The sequence below is a fragment of the Rhincodon typus genome, chromosome 40 (assembly GCF_021869965.1).
Source record: "Rhincodon typus isolate 14 chromosome 40, sRhiTyp1.1, whole genome shotgun sequence".
Lineage (NCBI taxonomy): Eukaryota > Metazoa > Chordata > Chondrichthyes > Orectolobiformes > Rhincodontidae > Rhincodon > Rhincodon typus.
Genome location: NC_063371.1, coordinates 2,353,103 through 2,374,239, shown reverse-complemented (window position 1 = coordinate 2,374,239; position 21,137 = coordinate 2,353,103). Strand labels below are relative to the sequence as shown.

The following is a 21,137-nucleotide window of genomic DNA, read 5'->3' as shown; positions in this document are numbered from 1 at the left end:
GTGCCCAAGAGTTGGCTGGACTCGGCACGGGCGTTTTCAGCCCTGGGGTTTGAGCTAGTTTTGGGGTGGGTGTTGCTCGGTTCGCCCGAAGATTTTTCTTTGCACATACTGGAAGTTGTCGGCTCCCCACGGCAGCTTGGCGAGGACACCCCGGGAATGTAGTTACAAGCAGACAGTTACCTGGAAGAGCCAGGGCTGCTCAGAGAGAGAGGAGAGGAGCGAGAATGCTCAATAATCTGGTTCCTCAGCTGTGCCTGGCTGGCGGGAAGTAGGAAGACTGAGTTGCTTTTGGTCCTGGAGTGGGGCGAGATTTTGTCAATTACCCACCCCGTGCCGGGAGAGATGGGGACCCTGCGGGACCTGCAGTACGCCCTCCAGGAGAAGATCGAGGAGCTGAGGCAGAGAGACGCCCTGATCGACGAGCTGGAGCTGGAACTGGACCAGAAGGACGAGCTGATCCAGAAGCTACAAACCGAACTGGACAAATACCGCTCGGTCCTGCGGCCGGCCGCTCAACCCCCCAGCCAGAGCGAGTCCAGCAGCAGCCAACTCCAGGAGCAGCAGAGGACCAAGAGGCAGGCTATCTCGGCAGAGCCCACCGCTTTGGACATCCAGGACATCAGCCACGTCACCCTGTCTTGTTATTCCAAGAGTGCACGGTAAGTTACCATGTCCCTTCCATTTCCCCACCCCCACCCCTCCTCCTCCGGAACACCAAGAAAAAGATACCGAGCCTCGGCCAAAGCTGCCTTCAAACTTAAGCAAAGAAAGGTACCAGAACAAGTATTGCCACCCTGTCTGGTCATGGACGTTCCACATGTGGGACACTGTGTGGGTGTGTGTGTGTGGGGATGAGTGAGGAAATACTGCATGCTGTGGTGGCCACATGGTGAAAGTGGTCCCACCCTAATACTTCCAGCTACTGATGAGATGCTATCATTTTCCACTGGACTGGGGCCTGGCTGCGAAAGGACAATGACACCTGGGCACTTGGCAGCTTTGTTGCTTGTGGTTTTTGAATGCTGCACCAGCATCATAACTTAGCTGAGTTTACCTTATCCTGATTGTCTAATGGCATTCAGAGGAGTCACAGTTTGGATTGGAGAGGCTTTCACAAATAGGCTGTGTGTCCTGCAGTGTTTTTGATTAATTTGCATTTACATGGAGATGGCACATTGCTGTCGCTGATAGTTATCTGGTTCGTTCGGAGGTGGGAATTTGGTTTGGGGAGGGGACTGCATAGAAATTCAGCAGCCTATCCACAGAACCAAGCTAGCGGAGGAGCCATGGGGAACAGGTGGGGAGGAGTGGGGGTGGTGGTGTTGTGCATGATGGTGGCTGAGGAAGCATAGGGAACGGCCAGGAGCATTGTTGTTGGAGGTGCACGATGCATGCCTCCTTTCATCTCCACACCCCTCCTGTAACCAATTCCTCCTAGTCTGTTCTAAAGGTAACTTTTCAGAGCCACTACTTTGACAGTTTATTGTCATTGGGTAGAGCTTGCAAAGTCCATTGTTCACTCCACCCCAGAGAAATGTTTGCCTCTGTCTGCCAGGAGACTGGGTCATTTAACTTGAGGCGGGGCTCAAACTGCAGCGGACAGGATGACGAGCAAGAACTTTAAGAAAATTATATTGACAGTGTCAAGAACTAAGTGGTTGCATTTCTGGACAGGGGAAAGTTTGCAGGATAAGCATTTGCCAGAACAGTAACTGGGATTTAGGTTGTGTGAAGTGGAGAAGCAGGGTCAGAATTGTTCTCTGTTGTGCAGAAGTGATTGAGAAGTGACTTAATAGATAATCAAAATTAATCGGTTTTGAGGGAGGGAAACTTCCCACATTTAAGATAATTAGCATTAGATCTGACAAGTAGATGAAAATCCCTTTTTTGACAGAGTTTGACATAGAATGCACAGCTTGAAGGGGCAGGTGAAGTAGATTCAAACAGATTCATTGTTTATTTGAAGAAAAACGAATCTTGCAGGGCTATGAGGAAAGAGTAGGGGAGTGGGGCTACTTGAACAACTTTTTGAAAGAGCCAACAGAGGCCTGATGTGTTTTTATTTATTTAATAAAACAGATGGTCTGTTGAGGATGGTGCTCCACTTGGAAGGGATCTTGCAGGGGTGGTGTTCCCTTTCATCTATTGCCCTTGGAAGGGTAGAGGCTGTATGTTTGGAAGGTGCTGCCAAAGAGGTGTGGCAAGTTGCTGATAGGTACAAACAAGACCATTTCTTTCATTCTTCCATTGCCTCCTGCTGAAAGCTTCTTCAATATTCCTTTTTCACATTTTTTTTTTAAAAGGCCTTGAGATCAGTACTGGGCATGTGGTGAAACAGGTAGATGTAGCACCCAGTAACACTTGAGAAATTTCATCATCCAGTTGAATGAGGATCACTTGTCTTTATAAATTGCTGTAGGAATGTGCAGCCACTCGGACTTCGAGCTGACAGTGAAATGTCAGAGTTCAATTTGCAAGGACAAACCATATGGTGCAAATGGCCTTTGTCCAGCATTTGATGCCAAAGCATATTCACTCTGTGTGCCTATTATGGGAAATGTAGGGATAGGAGAATGGGTCTGGGTGGGATGCTCTTCGGAGGGGCGCTGTGGACTTGTTGGGCCGAATGGCCTGTTTCCACACTGCAGGGATTCTATGAATATTAAGCAGCTGTGAGCAGGTAATGTGGTGACCTCCTGATTTGCACCCACCCATTCAGATGTCGCCCATCTAACACTGAAACAACAGCACGCAAGGGGCTGATGGGGAGACAATAAGATGGAGGTGCAGACGTAAGCCATTCAGCCCAACAAGCCTGCTTATTCATTCAATTAGATCGTGGCTGATGTGATAATCCTGAGCTCCACTTTCCTGCCTTTTGCCCCATAATCCTTGATTTTCTTACTGAATAGAAATCTACCTCAGCCTCAAATATAATTTAATGACCCGGCCTTGACAGCTGTCTGCGGTAAACAATTCCAAAGATTTACTCTCCCCTGAGAGAAGAAATTCCACGTTTGATAGACAGTGTAAAGAGAGCTTTACTAAATAGAAACCGAAAGCTCAGCACAAGCTGGAAGAACACACCTCATTTTCTGCTTGGGAAAGCTGCAACCTTCTGGATTATTATCGAGTTCAACAACTTTATGGCTTGAGCTCTCTCATGTCCTTACCCCAACCCCCATACATCAGGCCTTATTATCACATAGTCTGCTATTACACACAACCCATTGTTGGTCACTAACAACCCCCATTAACAGCTATTCATCCTCCGAGCCGGATTGTTATCCACTCCTTTGTGGTTCAACTGTTCTTCTGTCTCTGGCCTTTATCCCTACCTCCTTGTTTACTCCTTGCCCATCCTCCCAACCTACCTTCTGCATATGAACTGACATTTTCCTAGCTACCACCAGTTCTGAGGAAGGGTCACTGAATCCGAAATGTGAACACCGATTTCTTCCCACAGATGCTGCCAGACCTGCTGAGCTTTATCAGCAATTTCTGCTTTTGTAGTTGGTAAAGAAAGCTTTACTGTGTATCTAGCCCTGGCAGTGCTGGGAAAACATTAGACATAGGAACAGAAGTAAGCCTTTCAGCCCACTGAATCTGGGGCAAATATAAAACCTGCACAGATCTGCAGGAAAATGTGAATAGGGAGAAACATCAGTCAGTTTGGTCATTCAGTGAGATCATTCGGTGGCTAATTTTACCTTCATCTACATGCCTCGATCCCATAACCTTAAGAACCCTTGCCCAACAAAAATCTGTTAATTTCTTTTAACTTTTTATTCATTTAATTTAATCTCATGAACACTTTAGGACAGAGAATTAAGAATTTCCCTTGTGTAAAGTTACTCTATCGAATGAACCCATGGATAAATGATTGAGATCAACAATTGATTTTAAGGGACATCTTCCTTTTAAAATGAATTTTAATGCTTCCTTGGAGAATTATCAAGAAGAGTAGCTTTTAAAAAAAAAAGTTCTGTGGAAAAGACGTGTGATATTAACTGATTTTTTTTTCAAAAATGAAAACCACTTCAAAATATGTTGTTTTTATTTCCCCAATTTTATTTAAAAAGCTAGCATAAGTGTTCCAAAAATAACGTGTCAGACATGAATATACTTGCATAGAGGCTGAACTTCATTAGTGAAATGACTATCTCGTGTGCATATAATCAATCCGGATTTATCAGATCAGTCTACTAATGGAGATTTTCTTCATAAACGTGGCTGACCTGATGGACATCCATATGTGTTATTTGCTGCAGAGATGCTCTGTTGGTGTCTTCCTTTCAAAAAGAAATATGTGCATACACAGCATCAAAACAATTAACAAAGCTAGACTCCTAATCCTTCTTGATATTTGTGCAGCCTTTGACTCTGTTAACCATACCATCCTGCTTTAAAAAAACCTCTCTGCAATTTTCTGGTGGGTGGGATTGTACTTCCTTGGTTATGCGCTTATCTACACAGTCATAGCCAGAAAATCAGCTGCAAAATTTCAATTTCCCTTACCACAACATTACCTCAAAATTCCCCAAAGGATCTAAACTTTGGACCCCTCCCATTTCTCATCAGCATGCTGCCTATGTTAGACGCCATCCTAAACCAAACAGTGAATCTTCATATATTTGCTAAAACAGCACCTATTTTCAATCAGAGAGTGATGAGCCTGTGGAATTATTTGTCACAGAAAGTAGTTAAGGCCAAAACATGGAAAGGTTTCAAGAAAGAGTTAGATGTTTCTTGGGGCTAAGGGGATCAAAGGGTATGGGGAGAAAGCAGAACAGGGCACTAAGTTTGAATGATTAGCCACGATCATATTGAATGGTGGCACAGGCTCAAAGGGTCAAATGACCTACTCCAGTTCCTATTCTCTATGTTTCTATCTCATTGTCTCCACATTTTCTAACTTCCTATCAGTCTCATAGTACCACATATTTCTTCCAACTAAATAATGGAAAGACCAAAGCTCAATTATATTCAATTTCCATCACATACTACGTTGTGTAGCCACTGATTCCATCCATTTCCCTGGCAACCGTCTGAGACTGAACCAGACTTTTCTCAGTTGTGGTGTTACAGTTGGCCCTGAGATAAGTTTGCAAACACATTTCACTAAAATCCCTTAAACAACCAATGTCCATCTCCAAAATGTCACCTCTGTCCCTGCTTCAGCTCCTCTGCAGCTGAAACCCTCTTCCATAATCTTGGGAATTTGATGCACTCCTGGCTAGGCTGACATCCGATGTTTTACCTGTTTATCAACTTTCGACCATCCAACATTCTGCTACCTATGTCCTAATTCATACCAAATCCAGCCTTCCAAGACCCGTGTTCCTCCAATTCTAACAGCTTCAGCATCCCATTTTGACCATTCCTTGAAGGCCATATCATCAGCTGGCCAAATCCATAAATTCTGGAAATCCCTCCCTAAGCCATTTTTGCTGTTTGGTCTATTAACATATTCCTTAAAATCAACCTCTTTGACCAGGCAGCTGGATGTAACACTCCTGCCAAGCATCTTGGGCTAATTTAATATACAGTAGGTTGTTAAATAACTGTTCGGGCGCGGCACCAAGGGAGCAGCCGTCCTGTGGCTCTCATTTTGCTCTTTACTTAGGGGTAACCACCACACCCTGCACGTGGACACATGCTCATGCAGCCTTTAATGTGTAGAATTAAAAGTATCTAAAATACGGTTGAAGAAATGAACTTCAAGCAACCAATATGGGAATAAGTTATAAGTTTTTCCTGTTTGCTCCCCCCATCTGTCCTGATATGCTGGAGCTTGTATCACCATGACACCCCCCATCCACCCCCAAAAGTGCGCATTCTTGAACTTGAACAGAGAACATCAGACTTATTCTCATCATACTAGGAGTCCAGCGAGGGTACCAAATCCTGGTGATCTTGCCATTGCAAAAGATGCACGGAGGCTGAGGGACCCTGCAGCAGCCGACTGTAATTCCGATCGAAGGTTCGTCTCTCTTTGGTTTGCGACATGTCTGGAGCAAAAGCATCGATGCGCACATGCCTGCATTGCTGATTTGTTCACAGATAGTGTTCCATATGATAACTACTATTCCATCGATTTCTTTCCCGGAAAGGATTCTCCCAGGCCTCATTTCACTCCACTGCTCAATGCCACAGCCTGATCATTTCTGGTGTCGTCAACCTGCATGCAGCCGCTCTATCATCACAAGGGAGAGCATCACGGTGCTGCCCATACCTTTGTGTCAAGTCATTAGTGCCTCACAGTGGGTTATTTTTATTTAAGGAAAAGTGAAAGACAGATGTCTTTGAGTTGCTTTGATTCTGCACACGTCAGTTGCAGCACTGTCTCCTGCAGTCAATGTACCCATCCTGAAAAACCCAGAAGCTGTTAGCTTTGATTTTTTTCTGTTGAATAATTATGCATACTGTGAATACATTTGCCAGAGTTGTTTCCGATCCTATGCAAAATGAACTTTGTTTTGCTGCAAGATTACAGTTACTGCCGGAACAAGTAGTAGGGCACTTACAAGGAGCATAAAATGTAACAGAAACACTGCATCTGCAACTGATTGAAAAGTATAACTGCATTGAGAAAATGTGATAATTAAATTGAGAATTTAGCTGCTTCTGAGACAAGGCGAAAGATATTCGACTGTAGAATTATTCGGATTTGGAGATCCATTCAATTTGTGACCAAAAGGTGTTTGTGTTAGGTGCAAGAAAAACAAGATAGGATCATTTGATTGAAGAAAATGAATTTCTGCAGCTGATCAATGCCTGAGAGCACTTAGAAGAGGAGATATTGAGAATGAGGATTCTAAAGGGACCAGGGCTGTGTAACAGAGGCAGCTTTTCAGATGCAGGGAAATTTTGTAGGTCCCACCACAGGCTTCACAAAGGACATTGACGGCCCAGCAATAGATCTGAGGCAATGCTGCTGAGATTCCCTAATCAAGACCAGGGTTGTTCAGGAAATCCAGGTGAAATTGGGCTGAAGACAGTCTTGATTAGAATGTCCATTCTTGCATTGAAATTGGAGGCTGCATGACCGAGGGAGCCCATTCCAACAACGTCTGTCTCGAAGGTGTACTCATTTTAGAAAAGAGACACAATCATGGACTTGAACGTCTCGGATTGACATTTAATTCAGGCTAGGTAATATTTCCTGATAAAGAGGGCATTTCTGCCATAATAGGTGTCGCTAAAATTCTGTACGAGTTCCATTGTATCTACACATTTTAATTGCTTTTGCTGATTTTATTTCAAGGATAAATTGTCGAAAGTCACCAGTGCTTCCAGAAATGAATTTTTAGTGGTCTGTCCCCTATATTTAGGATGCTAATAGTAGTGACATCTGTATGTAATAAGCTACATGTAAGGTAGTAAAATGTCCAAAGTTGTTGTAATAGTGAACACAAACCTGTTTATAAAAAACGGATTTTAGTTTCATTAGGTGTAGCCTGCAGTGGAAGACTTCTCAGTGAGCATATAAGAGAGTAAAAAGCAATACATGGAACTTGTATTGCGGAGTGATGAAGTGTTGTCCATTTTCGCTCAGTATTGGCTCTACCTAGCCTGTTTTTTCCGCACCTTGCCGGATCTGGGTGGAAAGGTATCGTCTGACATCAGGTACTATCTGAATGTTTTGCTTGTGGTGGAAATGGGATTGGACGGAAATGGGCTGCTTCGAAGTTCAAGACAACAAGGTGCAGGGCTGGATGAACACAGCAGGCCAAGCAGCATCAGAGGAGCAGAAAGGCTGACGTTTTGGGCCTAGACCCTTCATCAGAAAAAGGGAGTTCACTTCGGAGTTCACTTTGCTGCAATTGAATCGGGAGCAGTTTGATCCACTTGGAATTCTGTCCTAAAGGATTGCTTGGGAAAGAATAAAGCCTGTTTGAATTATTTAACGTGTCAGTGAATTGGGAGTCAATGGGAAAGGGAAGGGAAGATTTCAATTGAAATTTCTATAAATCCAAGGAACAACAATTTAAGCTGGTGCGAGAGAACAGGAAGGGCTAATCTTTGGTGGGACGAGAGAATGGTTTGGTCGATTCTGACAAGAGAAACAGAGTCAGTGTTACAGCTCAATGACCTTTCTTCAGAACTGACAGATATCTAAGGGTATCTTTAATTGTCTCATTCTTGTCTTCGTTGGCTGCCTGGTTCCATTTTTACCCCCAATCTTTTGGCAGTTAATCTCTTCCGGCTTCCACCCTATCACATCTTTTGTTCTTTCCTCCTCCCGCTTACCCTACTTCTGTTCCAGTTTAAAATCTGCTACATCCATCACTTTATCCAGCTTGGATGAAATCTCATTGACCTGAAATATTAATTATTTCTCTTGCTGCTGATCCTGTAAGAATTTCTAGTGCTTTATCTTTCATTTCAGATTTCCAAAATACCAGTGCCTAAAATACTTTGCTTCTGTCGAGGTAGGCCAGCTCTGTTCAGCCACTTCTGGAGTGTTCTGGGAGTTGTCAGTTTGGGAAGAAACTGAACTGGACTAGCAATGTACTGGGGGTGCAGGAGCAGATGAGAGGCTAGGAATCCTGCAACGAGGAACTCAGTTCCTGCCTCCCCCAAGGCTGTCCACCATCGACAAGGCACGAGTCAGGAATGAGAGAGAGATCCCCACTTGTCTGGATGAATGCAGCTCCAAAGCCTTCAAGAAGGTGATGCCATCCAGGACAAAATGACCTGCAACCTGCTTGATTGGCATCTGCTTGATTCACTTGCTACACGACCGCCACACAGGAGTAGCAGTGGGTACCATCTACAATATGCACTGCAACAACTCACCAAAGCCTTGAAGGCAGCACATTGCAACTCCACAAACCCTGCCATCTAGAAGGACAAGGGCAGCAGGTACATGGAAACACCACCCCATGCAAGTATGTGTTCAAGCCATACACCATCCTTACTTGGAATTATATCAGTGTTCCTTCAGTACCGCAGGGTCAAAAGCCTGGACTTCTCTTCCTAACTGCTGTTGGTGCACAAACCTTCTGAAGAGGCAGTCAAGGAACAGTGATAAATGTTGGCCCAGTTAATGATGCCCATGTCCAGTTCAATATGGTAACTGAACCAGTGGTGACAGGAAGAGAACCTTCTTCATGCAGAGTGGTTATGATGTAGAATGGGCAACCAGAGATTGTGGTGAAGTCAGATTTGATTGTGTCTTTCACAAGAGAAATAGGTAATTATTAGAAGAGCAAAGTTTGTAGGGGTATGGGGAGAATTGGGGAAGTGGGACTAGCTGAATAATTGGTATAGAAGTAATGGGCTGAATGGTCATCTCCTCTACTGTGACCATTCTATTGTTTTCTCACCCTTCACTGATTTTTATTTTGGAAAAGTCCAATTTAACACTTTCCCAGTCTTTTAACTACAAACTTGGAGCAACAATTAGCATTTATAAGACACGTGTTACAGGAAAAACATCCATGCTTTTTCACAGAAATGTAGTCAGACAGTAGTCAGTCCCAGACAAAAGTACAGATGACTAATCGCTCAAGAAGAGGTGGACTTTAAACAATCTCTTAAAATAGGAGAATGTTGGAGATGCTAGAAAGTATTTCACGGTAATGCCAGAGCTTGGGGTCAAGTCAACAGCAGCACAGCTGTCACAGGTGAGATAAACGAGAATTGACAAGAGGCGAGAATTGAAGGTACTTGAGTTTTCTGAGGGCTGGAGGAGGTTACAGAGATTTTCAATGTCATGATTTCCTGAAATGCTAATCAATTTTGATTACACATCAAACGTAGTCTGGTCAACTGTTACATATCTGGGTTGAACCAGCCTTTTCCCATTTCTGCTGTTGGTACCTGAAGTTAGATTGAGTTGAATTTTCCCTTTCCTCTCAGCTATTTTAACCTGTACTCGACTCTTCCCTAGACCTTCCCCATCTCAGTTACAGTGAGCCGCATGCTTCAAGTGATCACAATCAAGATGGCGAATATGTTGCTTGTACCCTGTGGTCATCTGCTATGATACAGTGGTGATATCACGCGCATGTTTTTTCTAGACAAAGATACTGACAATGAGATATAACACAACAGTATGAAGCTTTGAGTTTGAGAGGATTTAGTTCTTAGGATGAGGAAACCACGATATCATGTTTGAGTCTTGGAAGTCCTGGGAGAGAATAAATGGTCTTGAGTGGGAAGTGGTGAGTAGGACTAGAGTAATTCTTGATCTTAACTCTAAGATTTCCATACTGTTATGGGATATAGTGCAAGTGTAGGAGGACCAATCGAGAGAAGGTGTGTCATGTGGCAAGTTTTCAGGCCTCATTCAAGAGCTCTCCAAACAGACCATTTGCAATCACAGATATAATTTGGCAGAGACTTGTGTCCCGAGCCCGTCAGGTGACCGGATGTAAAGCAGCTAAAAATGCATGTACTGTTAATTCCACATTGACCATTCCTAATGTTGTTCTGTGGTTCTGTGTAACAGGTCAAAGGAGCTGATCAAGGATGCCATCTTGGAGAATGACTTCATGAAGAACTTAGAGATGTCTCAGATTCAGGAGATTGTGGATTGCATGTACCCGGTGGAGTACAGCCAGGACAGCTACGTTATTGAGGAGGGAGATGTGGGCTCGCTGGTGTACGTTATGGAAGGTAGGAATGCAAGTTTTGAAAGTTGTGGCCAGTTGACTGAGTTCATTCCAATTGCTGGGTGCTGAAAAGTCTGCCACTGAGAACACAAGAAGTACAGCAGGCACAGCTGATTCGCTTCCTCAACCCAGCAAACTTAGATTCATTGCACTCAGTCCTTTGCATCTATGTGGCCAATACAAGTGATTCTCACGGTACCTAGCTGGATAAAGCCTGCCCATACCGCCTACGTTCACATCCAAATCATTTATATAAATGACGAAAAGGTGTGGACCCAGCACCGATCCTTGTGGCACACCGCTGGTCATAGGACTCCAGTCCGAAAAACACCTCTCTGCTTATGTCCATTACCCAATCCTCAATCTGTGCCAATACGTTAACCCCAATCCCTTGAGCTCTAATTTTGTCGATAACATCTGGTGTGCCACCTTCTTGAATGTCCCTTCAAAATCAGTGAAACTATATTACCCTAGTTATAACCTCAAACTCTAATAGATTCGTCAACTGTAATTTCCATCTCGTAGGACTGTCTTTGCTGTACCTAGTCATATTTAGATTTTCTCAGTGATCTGTTATCATGTTCCTTCGTACATTCTAGCATCTGTGCTTTCACTGCTGTTGGCTAGCTGGCCTTTGCTTTCTCTCTCCTTTCTTGAATAAAAAGGTTACACTTGCTCCCTCCCAATCACAGTGAATGCTCCAGAATCCATGTGCATAGCCTTGTTTTTAAAACACTACAACTCAAGCCGTCATATCCAGATTTGTTGTCTTCTGGTCCCATTAATGTCTTTACTGATAATATCCTTAAGTTCCTCATTTTCTTTAGATCCTTGGTTCCCCACAATGTCCAGGATTCTCTTCTGTGTCTCCTGAAGGCAGATACCAATTATTTGTTTAATGTCTCCTGTTTCTTTGTCCCTATTATAATTCTTCCTGCCTGTGTCCCAGAAGACCTGACTTTTTCCATCGGTAATCTCTTCCTTTACAGTCAGTTTTGTATAATGTCTAGCTAGTCGACCCTCGTTCTATTTTCCCTTGCTCTATGAATGTCTTGGCCACCATTTGTAAATCCTCCCAGTCCTGAGACTTATTACCCTTTTGGTAACAAAACCACCTTCTTCCTTTAATCTAAAGCATTTTTTAACTTCTCCTGTCAGCCACAGTCAGAACACTTTTCCTGTAGGGGTTTTTATTCTGTAACAGAATGCTTGATGAAAATTACAAAATAATCCAATTTCAATTGATTATCTGCTGTTATATCTTTGAATCGAGTCATTTCACTATCTGAGCCCATAATATATAAAATTAATGGGGACTTAGGAAAGACATTACACACGGGGGTTGAGTTCCTCAGGGTCGTCCGACAATATGAAAGTCTTGAATCACAGAATCGCAAGCATATCACGTTGCAGAAGGAGACCATTCAGCCCATCATGTCTGCACCAGAGAGAATGTGTTTTTCTTTTACATTCAGTCCTGGGCATGAAAAGAAAAAGAGAGACTGGCTGGCATTTACATCCCACCTTTCACCAGCTTTACAGCCAATGATGTAGTTTTGAAGCATTGTCACTGTTGCAATGTAAGAAACATGACAGTCAATTTATGCACAGCAAGCTTCCCATCAATGTGGTAATGGCCAGATAATCTGTTTTTGGTGGTTGAATTGAGGGACCATGGGGAGAGTGCCCCTACTGTTCTTCAAATAGGGCTATTAGATTGTCTGCATTATACCAAGAGACAGCTGGGGCTTGGTTTAATGCCTGATACAAAAGACCGCACTTCCAACGGCATAGCACACTTTAGCACTGCATCGAAATGTCAGCCTCGATTTTTGTCCTGGAATGGGCCTCAAACCCAGAATGTTGTGACTCAGAGAATGCTACCCACTGAGCCATAGTTGATGCTAACTCGGGTATGAACTTTGCAAGAAAAATGATCACTCACTTGTCACAGAAAAGAGAGCTGTCTTCTAGTACTACATCAATCCATGAGCTATCAGTGCACCCACAGTATTGTTGGTGCTATTAGGAAGAGAATTCTGGGATTCTGGGAGAGTTCTAGATTTTGACCCAACAGTGATGATGTAACAGCGACATATGCTCAAGTTTGGATGGTAGGCAACATTCCCGTATAGCTGCTGTCATATGCTGGCACGCACAGACATCAAGGGACATTGACATCTGGGTGGTAATCTGGCAGAGAGAGTTGTCCACCCTTTCGAAGATCCACAGGAATTTCTGATATGATGTGTGGACATAAGAAGGTCAAGCATCTTGATTATTGGTTGAGGCTAACACTTAGCAAGGGGACAGAAGTGGGCTGCTGTCTGTGGAACTGCACCCCAGTGAGCATGGATGTTCACAGTAAGGGCTAACAAGAGTTGAAATGAACATTCGTTTCACCATGCTTGTCGAGTGACTTATTATTTAATGGGATGAAAACAGAGAGCTGCAGGTTCCGGGTGTTGTTTTCAGTGGAGTGCTTTTTTCCTGTCCTACTTTTGTGTGTACTCCTCAGTTTAGAGTGAAACCAACCACCAAAGGAAATGCTGACCTGTTCCTGAGTCAAGATGCCATAGTAATGTTGAGGAAAGTAGACTTCTAGTAGGCAGACAGAGAGCTGATATCTCTAACCTTTTCCTTGCAGGAAAATGAACCATTTCTAGACATTTAGTTGATGTTAAATGTAGTTGATGTCACTGTATTTGCTTTGCATGTATATGGTGCAAGTATGCTAAACCCTTTGCTCTATCTGGAATTTCACAAAGTCACCTTGCTCCCTGGGAGTATTCTTTTAGAATAGAAACAGAGTAAAAATGAATAGGTCTTCTCCTTGCACACAGGAGAGATGCATTATTTATGCAGTTTCTGTGCAAGCTCAAGCTACCGGAGAGTCTAATTGTGCTACTGTCGTCATCTCTCCTTTCAAATACCCTGTCCTACATGATGAATTGCAAGTGCTGTAACCAAGTTGTAGGCTAGGGAACAGAAGCTATCAAAGAGAGGCATGGAATAAGCAGGAGCAGGCCAGAGTAACGCATTTTGGGACGGATAACAGTTGGTCCTTGCACATTTGTTGGACAGCACTGTGAGCAAGTGAGTAGATGGTTTTGACACAATATATACATTTCAGCTACAAGACAAGGCACTCCAGTAATCATGGACTGTACAGGGAGGCGGTGGCAATGTGATTGTTTAGTTTGTCCAAACGTACACTTTGTTTTATGGCCTTGCAAGGGACCTGCATTGCATAATGTGGGTAATTATAATGTTTTTCTCTCAGCTAGAATGAATCAGTGGGCTCGTTATGTTTTATCTAATCCAAATAGTTATCTCCAGAGTTCTGAGCAGTTTAATCAATGAGCCAAGTCGGTGGAAGTATTAGTTGTAAATCAGGAAGTACTTCATTAAAAGTGTGATGCCAATATAGATGTACCACATTTCTTCCCTGTTTGCCCCCTTCACGTTGTCAAGATGTTGATACTTATGAGTAATTGAACCTGTCAAGATCAGGATTTGTTTCAACATACGCAAGCATATGGAGCACATGGAGCCAAGGCAGTTGAATGGAATTAAAATGCTCATCAGCCATGACGCAACAGCATGACAGCAAAGGCTGGAGGGGCTGAACGGCCTCCTCCTTTCCTACATGGCCTGAAACTAAAAGAAAACCGGTTTGATTGAACTCGGGACTAAACACACTGGTGTTGCCTGTTACCTTTCCATTTGAGAAAGATGTCTGTTTAGCCTGCGCTTCTGTTAGATATCTACTGTAGCCTGGATGGAATCATGAATATTTTTGTTAGAAGGAAAGAAGTTTATTCATTTGGACCACCTTGAGGATCTACTTGGATAACTAGATGCATTGTAGGAAAAGAGGCAACCCTTCAGGAGGCCCATTCAATTCATTATGTGAACATGATGTCTGCTGGGGGGTAAGGGATAGGAAGAATGGAGCAGGGAGAGGAGGGAGTTTAAGGGGAAAGAGTGGGCGTGGAGTGGAGGGGAAGGATACAGAAAGAATTGTCTTGAGTGAAGGAAGTATGTGCAAATGTTAGTTTGCAATGTATCTTCAGCAGTGTTGTGTGATCTTCCCTCAGAAAAGAAAGATAAATGAATGTAGAGTCCAAGTCAACAGTATCATCTCACTCAGCACTTTCACGAATTTACTCCAGCTTTTGTTTGGTATTTGTCTTTGTCACCGACAATTAATTGCAGCTCAAGGGGAAAGAATTGTACAATGTCCAGTTCAAATTGAAATGGATGTCAGATGCAGCGAGTTTCCTTTCCAGGGCTCTCAGCCTAAACTAGAGCATTGAAGAGTCTTGAGGAGACTCAAAAGAGAGTTTTATTGAGGACTCATTTGGTAGCATGCTTCACCATGAGTCCGAAGGTGGTGGGTTCGACCTCACTCCAGGACCTGGGCACAGTCATCAAAGCTGAGGGTGCACTGCATGGTTTAGGATGTTGACCTTTTGATCAGGCTTTAAGCAAAGCATTATACTGCCCTCTTGGGTATGCCATGACTCAACTGGGAACTGTGCACTGATAATTGTGTCCCTCTGCATCACAGTTGGTCACACAATGTATAAATGCATAAAATCCCAGCAGGAGCACCAGAACCCAATTTGTTTGACTGACCACTATCCAGGATAAAAGCAAGCCCACCACAAAGCTTTTTTCTTTCAGGAATAGAACTATATTATTGGAACCCACTTAACTTTATCAGTTAAAAGGAATGTTTTCTAGTTTATACCGCATGGACTATAATGCTTCGAAAACCCTCAAACAAGCGTGCTCACAATCTTGATAAAGGCAGATGGTTTAACAAATATTATCAAGTTATTATATCACTGCTGTTAGTAGGAGTTTTCTTCGTACAAATTGGTTGCTTCATTTACTACATTACCACAGTAACTACACTTCAAAAGTACTTCATTGACTCAAATGTGCTTCGGGACATCTTAAGAGCCTGAGAGGTGCTACGTAATTGCAAATTTTTTTCAGTCCTTAAAACTATAAGAATAGAAGACATTCAGACAATAATCCCCCTGGGTGGGTTCAGACCTCAACAAACACTGTTTATAATGTGAATTGTGAACACTTCCGTCCTTTCAAATTCCACGTGCATTCAGTTCCAGGAATGGAAGCATTTACAAAGTCGTAATCTAATGACGGGGTTTAGATAACAGATTATCACGCAGGGGTGTGTGTGTTTATGTGATCTCTGATCTGTCAACAGCAGGGTATAATGCAACACTGCATGCTGTGGTCCTGTGCTGGAAGTTGCAATAATGACCTGGGCTGCCCATACCTTTGTGAGTGATGCACAGCTTACTGAATTGTGGTAGCTTTTGTCATTTTCAGAACTTGCATTTCACAGTGGAGCTTCTTAAATTCTTCTCTTCTGGTGTCCTTCCCGCAGAGGGTCCTGTTTTCCCTCTCTACCATCACCCAATCTCCACCAGCTAGGAGTGATCAAAAATCAAACCAGGACTCATAACTACATGAAGGCATCATACTTAGCGATGAGACCATATCTTTTCTTTTATTCTCACACTGAATATTATCATGGTGGCTGAGGTTGGTACCCCCGTGTGCCATCACCAACAGAAGGCCAGTTGGTCTTTTAACATCTCTGTTGCATGACGTTGAAATTAGTAATTTGCCTGACTTTGTGTTGATTTGTTTTCTTCTCAAGTATTGCAATCTCTGACTCTTTGCCTCTGCCTTTCTTGCCATCTCTCTGACTTTCTTTCCTTCTCTTCCCCTTTCTCTGTCTCTCTCTTTAACCCGCAACCCCCGTCAGTTTCTTGCTCCACTCTCTGTCTTTCTCTCTTTCCCACGGCCCATTTTTCTCTCCTCCCTCCCTCTTTGTCTCTATCTCTCTTCGCCCCCTTTTTGTCTCCCTTTCTGTTCCCCCTCTGTCTCTCCATTCTGCTTTCCCCCTCTGTCTGTCTCTCTGTGTCTCTGCCTCTCTCTCTCTGTCACTCCCCCATTTGTGTATTTATCTTTCTCTGTGTTTTTTCCCTTTATCTCTCTGACTTTGTTCCATATGGCACCCATCAGCAATCAAAACAAGACATAGGATTAGGTGCCAGTGAAACACAAAAACGGTAATGGATCTGTATGAAATAGGATCAACTACTCCCTGATGAGCTGGAATTCGATCTATTTTAAATTCAATTAGATTGTCATTACAGCACGGGCCAGTACATTTGTGAGCAAAGCCTGTCTCCTCGCCAGTTTAATATGCAGTGCCCAATCAGACTAAAATGAGATGAATCAGTCTTCTGTTCCAGAGCTCTCTCTTGCTCCCTCTCTCTCTTTCACTGAACCTTGTAGTTTTGCAAACAGACGCCCTGTAGCTCTGTTCTTCAATATCAACACCTACACATAGCATGAACTTCAATGGACAGATTGTTCAAAGAAAATGTTGAAAAATTGGATGGAAACTGCAAGAAGGTTTCACTGATGGGGGAGTCTGGAACATGTGGTCAGAGCCTGGGAATATGTGCATCAGCATTTAGGATTGAGATGATGAGAAATTTCTTAATTCAGTGGCCTGTGAATCTTGTGAATTTTCTATGCCAGAGAGTGTTGGACACTCAGTCATTGAGTATATTCAAGACAGAGATCGGTGGATGTTTGAGTTCTCAGGGAGCTGGAGAATGTGGAATGAGCTGCCAGAGGAAGTGGTGGAGTCTGGTACAATTGCAACATTTAAAAGGCATTTGGACGGGTATATGAATAGGAAGGGTTTGGAGGGATATGGGTCAAATGGGACTTGATCAGCTTATGTTATATGGTCAGGTTGGGCCGAAGGGTCTGTTTCCATGCTGTACAATTCTATGACTATATGACAATATACAGTCAGATTTATCTTCTGGAGTTTCAGCTCTTCTCCCCTTGAACTTCAGAGCAAGTGTTTCTTGAACATTTTCCTTAATTCTGATCTGTATTGTCTGCCTTTCTCTGATTTTTCCACCTCTGTTGTTTGCAGACCTTCCTACTTTCTCATCACGAGGGTTTGTACCATTCCAATCCTTGATTTCTTTTTATAGGAAAAGCTGTTTGACCCCTGAGCCTCTTCGAGCATTCAATTGGATATGGCTGACCTGCAACCTATCCACCTTGCCTAGTCCCTCACATACAATCATTTCAAACTAAGATTTGATCGAGCATCAATTGCTGTCTGCAGAAGGAAGTTGCAAATGTGTACCACCCTTTATGTGTGAGTGTGTTTCCTAATTTGAACTCTGAAAGGCATTCTGCACTCCGCAACCAACAGAAGTAGTTTCTCTCTATCTTTTCAAGTTAATATCTTCAGTAAAATCAGCCACATCACTCTTTCACCTGCTCAATGTCAAGAAGAATAGCCCTAGCGTGCTTGTTGTTTCCTCAGCTCCGCAGTTAAATCTATGCTGAACTCCCTCCCAGTCCAGTATATCCTTCCTAAGTAGTGGTGCCTGGATCTGTACACATTCCTCCAGCCAGGGTTCTGTACAGCTGAAGTATGATTTCTACTCCCTTGTGTTCTAGACTTTTTGACATATAGGTGAGCATTGCATTAGCCTTTCCTGGACTCATTTGTGTCATTTTGATGAGCTGTGACTTGACAGATTCCAGATTTTAAAATATTCCCTGTGACTGTGACTCCCGGAATGGTGGCTACTGGAGAAGGCTGGAAAGGTCGCCATGTTGAGGACTGTAGCACCCCAGAATCAGGAGTATTCAATGTTACTGCAGTGCAGTAATCAACCCCACCCCACCCGACACTGATATGATTAGAGGAAGGCAGGAAAATCCCTGACCTCTCATTGCATGCAGAACTGTGCCAGTTGGTTCGGGCACCTTGGAGATGGCAGTGTTGTTCTGAATCAGCTGTCTCCTGCAGGAAAAAGGCTGTCTGTACAGGTTGTGCTGACTGCATTTAGGAGCTCTCTCTCTCTCCGTCTAGGATTGTGATGAGGACAGGTGCCAACAGGCGTCAGACTTATTTCAGGTTGCAGCTGCTGGTGACAACCTGTCTCTCCTCCAGTCTTTGTGCAGGCACATCTGATGGACTGCCAGCTTTGTTTCACTCTCCTTAATGCTGCATGGTGCCACAGAAGGATGAGACATATCTTTCTATTGATGTTATTGTGAATGTGTTTGATTGCTCACCACAACAACAATTATTTATCCAGCATCTTTAAGAACCCAAGCAACTTTGCAGTAGCTTTGCAAAGTATGACGCTGAGCCTAAAAAAGATGTCAAGTCAGATATCAGGGGAGGTAACAGTGTGATGGTGTTATCATTAGACCAGAGATCCAGGTAATGTCCTGGGGACACGGGTTCAAATCCCACCATGGCAGATAGTGGAGTTTAAATTCAATAATAATCTTGACTACTTTGTTGTCTGATGATGACCACGAATCCATTGTTGATTGTCGGAAAATCCCATCTCGTTCACTAATGTCCTTTAGGGAAGGAAACTGCCATCTTTATCTGGTCTGGCCTTCATCGTGACTTCAGACCCACAGCAATGTGGTTGACTCCTAAACTGCCCTCTGGGCAATTAGGGATAGGTGTTAAATGCTGGTCGAGCCAAAAATGCCCTCATCCTGTGAAGAATGACCAGTAAGTTATTCTCATCTTAAAGGAGGGAAGTGAGGTGGAGCAGCATTGGGAGGAAAGTTTCAGAGCTTGGGGCATTGGTGACAGAAAGCCTGGCCACCTCCGTGAGCAATTATTATAGGGGATGCTCCAAGAGGCTGGAATGAGAAGAGTTCAGATATCTCTGAGTGTTGTGGGGTTCATACAGGTCAGTGAGCACAGGGGTGAAAGGTGAATGGGTTTCTCTGTAAGCTGGGATGTGAGCAGCAGAGATTTGAATGAGTTTATGACCTGGATTTTCCAACAGCCAGATAGTCACTTCTGCAGTGTTGGAAGTTGACATGGAGATCCTGCAGAATCCCTAATGTAGCAGGCTCCTTTTTTTCTCTTTTTTCATTCTCAGGATGAGGGCGTCGCTGGGTAGGCAGCATTTATTGCCCATCTCTAATGCCCCAGAGGGCAGTTAAGAGTCAACCACATTGCTGTGGTTCTGGCGTCACATGTAGGCCAGACCAGATAAGGATGGCAGTTTCCTTCCCTAAAGGACATTACGGAATGGCCAGGGAAATTAAATATTCTGCCGGGCAATTCCCCTACACCTGGAACCCACCAAAGATCAAATCCACTTAAATTGGTGAAATTGAAGAGTCCCACTGCAATTTGTAAATAGTTATTCAGGAAATGTTAGACTGTTACAAACACAGTGTAACTGCTGAATAACTATTAAACTGACTTCCCAGCTTAGATCACACATTCCCAAAATGCCAACTCTCTTCACCTCCCCCAGATCAACGCTCTGCCTCTTCACCCCCTTTCCTTCCCCTGATCTGAACCCTCCCCTTTTGTCCACTCTGAGGACCTGAAACCGCTCACTACTAAACTGCTTGTTCATATACAAACACCCACACTTGCTCACACCGCCTCACCTATGCTGGGGACCTGGACAGCCTGACAACGGACTGAGGTGGGGGAGGTTCAGAAGTAGAGTCACATTAAGCTCGAAATGTTAACTCTGTTTCTCTCACCACAGACGTGAGCAAACCTGCTGAGTATCTGCAGCATATTGCGCTTGCATTTCAGATTTCCAATATCTCAGTAGTTTGCTTTTGTTAATCGCAGAAGTGGTAACGTGTTTCAAGAGGCTATTTGGCCCATTGTGTCTGTACTAGCTGTGTCAAATGAGCATCATGACTTATTGCCTTGCCCTACCTTTTCCCCAATACCCTTGCATATTATTTCTAAATAAATAATCCTCTTGAGTGCCTCAATTGAACCTGCCTCCACCACACTTCATCGAAGTGTATTCCAGACCCAACCACTTGGTGTGTGAAGAAGTTTTCTATCCCTTCGCATTTGCTTCTTTTGCCAAGTCACAAATCTATCCCTCTTGTTCTTGATCCTTTGTTGTATCTTGCGGTTCCTTAGTTGGGTAGGAGAGTGGGATTGTCAGTAGTTAAGAGAGGAGCAAGAATGAGGTGACTGTCTCAGACTAGTTGAGCTGGGAGAGAAAATGAGTTGAGAAACTCAAGAAAGAATTATGTTCAGGTCTAGGGCATGGAGGAACCTGAGAGTTTGGCTTAGTGGACCAAGGAAAGAAAATAGGAAACTCTAACACACTTGGCTTTTGATCTGAGCAAGTTGATTTTGTGGAAGGATTGGAGATGGTGTGAGTCTCTGTACGTGTGGACTCATACAGCATGGAAACGGGCCAGAAATAGGAGGAACTGCAGATGCTGGAGAATCCGAGACAACAAGGTGCAGGGCTGGATGAACACAGCAGGCCAAGCAGCATCATAGGAGCAGAAAGGCTGACGTTTCGGGCCTAGACCCTTCATCAGAAAAGGGGGAGGGGAAGGGGGTTCTGAAATAAATAGGGAGAGAGTGGGAGGCGGATAGAAGATGGATAGAGGAGAGGA

General features: G+C 43.6%; 1 protein-coding gene across 1 annotated transcript in view; it reads left to right on the top strand.

Moving 5' to 3' along the window:
• Positions 1 to 342: 342 nt before the first annotated feature.
• LOC109927508 (cGMP-dependent protein kinase 1-like) overlaps positions 343 to 21,137 on the top strand; it is a 69,944-nt gene continuing 49,149 nt past the window's right edge. Inside the window, exons 1-3 of the mRNA XM_048618486.1 lie at positions 343 to 659; positions 10,460 to 10,626; positions 18,165 to 18,180. Of these exons, the coding sequence (XP_048474443.1) occupies positions 343 to 659; positions 10,460 to 10,626; positions 18,165 to 18,180 (500 nt within the window). The remainder of the gene's footprint in view (positions 660 to 10,459; positions 10,627 to 18,164; positions 18,181 to 21,137) is intronic.